The 4,009-nt window shown below is 51.2% G+C and overlaps 1 protein-coding gene across 1 annotated transcript; it reads right to left on the reverse strand.

Moving 5' to 3' along the window:
- Positions 1–2,672: 2,672 nt before the first annotated feature.
- On the reverse strand, positions 2,673–3,309 carry LOC123165306 (histone H2B.3-like). The gene has a single exon (XM_044582934.1). The coding sequence runs from the start codon at positions 3,219–3,221 to the stop codon at positions 2,793–2,795; it is 429 nt and encodes a 142-aa protein (XP_044438869.1). The 5' UTR covers positions 3,222–3,309; the 3' UTR covers positions 2,673–2,792.
- Between the last annotated feature and the right edge of the window lie 700 nt (positions 3,310–4,009).

The raw sequence follows: 4,009 nt of genomic DNA on the forward strand, positions 1-4,009 counted from the left end.
AAACACAAACATTTTTTTGAAAAATGCGAACAAATTTTTAATTGAAACATTTAATGAAACTCACGAATAAAAATTGAAAAATAGAATCATTTTTCTTAAATTTGCGAACAAATTTGCAAAGTTGTGAAATTTTGAAAAAAAACATAAAAAGAGAAACAGAAACTAAAAAAGGAAAAGAAACAGAAAAGTAAAAAAAAAGAGAAAAAAATCGAAAGCCAAAAAGAACTTGAAAAAAAGGATACAGGAAAAAACCAGGTTCAGCCCAAAACCGGTTGGCCGCACTACCTATAAGTGGGCCGGCCCATGTCTGTGGCTCGCTGCGCTGCTCTGTGCGATTGCTCGACAGTTCGCCGCAGTGAGCGGCGAATAGGATATTTCATAGAAGGCGTCAAATAGAAGCTCCCTTCCTCATGGGCATATTTGAGGCATGGGTGCTTTAAGCAAGAGCGGGCCTGGCACAATCTCTCGTACATGAAGTTAATCATCCCGATCCCGCGTAATGTCGCCGCCATAGGGCCCGCTAGCAAAGCGTGAGCATGCATCAAGGAAGGTGGCGGCTGTGCACTTCATTTCGGTGGAGGTCGACTTGATGGTTCACAGAGGCATGAGGGCAGTCGCGTTGCTCGGCACACCTAGGTGTGGCGGGGAAGGTGGAGTTGGCAAGTGTGACAGCGTCCTATGTTGGACGCCATGTTGTGCAGCGCACATGAATGCTCGGAGCTTGGGCGGCGAGGTTGGTTGTGGGTTGTGAGGGGCATATATGTCGTGCAACGGATGTTGAGGTGTGCGTGACCAATGGGTGCGTACACTCCGGGTTGGAGGTGGCGTGACGTTGTCTGTTCTGTCTACTTCGGTTGTGTGGGCAGTGGGACAACGAGCGGGGCCAAGGTGTTGGGGCGTTCATGCTTGGATCTTCGAGCCTGGGTGGCGGCGAGCGGTGGTCGGGGGTGGCGGCTATTGCCAAGGCGCATCTCACATCCGGTCGGATCTGGACCATGCAGGCTTGCGGTCGCTGCTCTGTTGACGGTACGGCTGGTGTTTTGTTGGCCGTGGTGCGGCACGGTCGTGCGGTGTGGTGTTGCTTGTGTTGTTGGCACAATGGTGTTGTGGTCTCGACAGGGTCCATGTGGTGCCGACATCGACTCGAGGGTTCCTCCTTGATGATATCCTGCTTAGTTCGGTGTGGTCTGCCACTAATGAATACAAACGGAGCCACGACTTAGTCTTGCAGGTTTGTAGTAGCTCGCCCCATACACAAGGTGTGTTAAGGTGACGAGGAATAACGTTTTGGGGGAAAGCTTTGATCGACGAGGGTCGTTACTGGCGATGATTAGAGGCATTATTGAAGGGTACTTTTTCAATGTTGGTACGTGCCTGTCGAAGTGGTGGCAGCGTTGGAGGTTGTTGATATGGCAAAAACGTTGTGGTTGATGATGGTCGATGCGGACGATGACATCGTCCATGGGCGTCGTTTTCCTTCTTGAAGCCACTCTAAAGATCTTGCTCTCAATCACTCTGGGCCGTGGTCGTCTTAAGTGGTGGTGGTGGTCGGTTTAGGTCGTTATCAGTGTTGTGTGTTTTTCTTCTTTCTTTTTTCTTATATATGATGTGGTTTTGCCAACCATTTTGCAAAAAAAAAAAAAAAAAAATCGCTTTCTCTATATATAAGAAATACGCAGGAGCACCCAGCCCCATAAGAAAATGATTATCTACCTGCAGAAAGAACTGAAAGTCCTGAACAACTTGACACTAGAATTGCTCAAAACCTAGCCCTGACGATAAAAACACGATTTTAGGCGTTTTAGGCGATCCTGGCAGTTGAGCCAGCAGAAGGAAGGGCTGAAGCAAGGACTGCCATCCTCTGACAGGGAACAGCTTAGCCTAATTAGGAGGAGGCGAACCTATATTTATATCTGAAGAAATCGACACTCTCGTCAGACGCCACCTCACCTCTGCCTCGAGCCCCAGCCGCCGCGCCACCACCATGTACATGTACTCGTCTGCTACAGCCTCCCCTCCACACGGCCAATAGCCTCGTTAACCCATAGTCAAAATGTGTTGAGAAATGGAACAGAGAAACATCCACTCAAGTTATGAGCCGTTGTCTGCAGAGATTTACACACGGCCATACTACCGAGTCAGAACAACAGATGCCTAAACAGCAGACGGACACGCCCTTTGTGCCTGCAACGAGCAGACCGTAACGTTTTAGGCGATCCTGGCATGGCAGTTGAGCAGCGAGCAGAAGGAAGGGCTGAAGCAAGGACGGCCATCCTATGACTGAAACTGGGTCTATCTCCGAAGAAATCGACACTTTCGTCAGTTAACTGGAACAGGGTCCTGACGCTGCCTCAAGCCCCCGGCGCCATCACCATGTACATGTACTCGACCACCACAGCCTCCCCTCCTCATGCCGAAGGCACAATCAGCCTCTAAAACCGATAGCTGAAAACTGAAATTAAGAAACAGACAGAGAAACATCTTTGCAAATTCAGAATCGTTGTCAGCAGAGTATTACAGAGGCCATGCTCACAAATCTGAACATAAGTTGCATAGCATAAAAGAAGTTGGAGATTCAGAACTCACACAAACAAGATCATAGCAGGAACCATGACACAGATCAAGTGAAGCGACGGGGACAAGAACTGAACATGATACATAACCATGACACAGATCAAAGAAGCACCATTACCATTTCATGAGGTAATGAAACAGTGTGTTCCCACAGAACCAACGCAAGTTACAAGACGACATGGTCTAAACAGGTGACTGTTACAGAGAACCATCGTGGTCTAGGAGGAGGTGAACTTGGTGACGGCCTTGGTGCCCTCGGACACTGCGTGCTTGGCGAGCTCGCCGGGGAGGACGAGGCGTACGGAGGTCTGGATCTCCCTGGACGTGATGGTTGGCTTCTTGTTGTAGCGGGCGAGCTTGGCGGACTCGCCGGCGAGCTTCTCGAAGATGTCGTTGATGAAGGAGTTCATGATGGACATGGCCTTGGAGGAGATGCCGATGTCCGGGTGCACCTGCTTCAGCACCTTGAAGATGTAGATCTTGTACGTCTCCACGCTCTTCTTGGCCTTCTTCTTCTTCTTGTCAGCGCCGCCCTCCTTGGACTTCGGGGGCCGCTTCTCGGCCTTGGGCTTCTTCCCGGCCGTGGTCTTCTCGGCCGCCGGGGTCTTCTCCGCGGCAGCCGGCTTCTTCTCCGCCTTGGGGGCCATTGGACGCTGCTGCTTCGCCGGGGAGAGGTGCTGTGTTTCGCCGGAAGGTGCTGGTGGGGAATGGATTGGTGGTTGGTGATGAGATGGGGAGGGTGCGGCGACTTTATTTATGCAGAGGAAGAAGGTGCGCTCTGATTGGAGGAGGGGTAGGTGCCCCGGATCGGTGACGTCAGGTGATCGATCGAGAGATATCAGCCGCTAGCTGCTGCTTCTGATGGACGGCCCTGATGAGCTTCGGCGCGGATCGATGACATGGCCAAAAGTTGGGCGGGGAGATCAAACTCTCTTCGTAGCGGGAATTTTGGGTGTGACTGTTTTCCATCCATCTGCCATCTCAGCTGACGAAGAGCAAAGCATGTTCCTGGCTTCACATTATCAGAAGTCATACCGGAGCAAATCAAAATCAACGAAATAAGACGCAATGACAATATGGTATGAGAGCATCCGTAATCGTATATTCCTCAAACCTCCCGAATAGGTACAGGCGGACGGATCATAAAATCGGCACCCAACCGGCCAACTGGAACCCTCAAACCTAGCCCAGACGGCTGGATTGTTCGGCACCCCTCATACTCAGCACAGATGTGGGCCGGATATGGGACACCCAGACACGTCTGCCACATCAAACTGACGGGCGGGACCCGAGGAAACCCATCAGATCGTAGGGTTTCGCCGCTCCGGCAAACTGCCCGAGGGGCCAAACCCGGCTCTTTAAGCCGCTCCAGCGAGGGTTAAACCCTGGTTGCCCCCATTTCTCCCTCTCCATGCTCCAAGTACAATCTACACCG

This window comes from Triticum aestivum, chromosome 7D (genome assembly GCF_018294505.1).
Source record: "Triticum aestivum cultivar Chinese Spring chromosome 7D, IWGSC CS RefSeq v2.1, whole genome shotgun sequence".
Lineage (NCBI taxonomy): Eukaryota > Viridiplantae > Streptophyta > Magnoliopsida > Poales > Poaceae > Triticum > Triticum aestivum.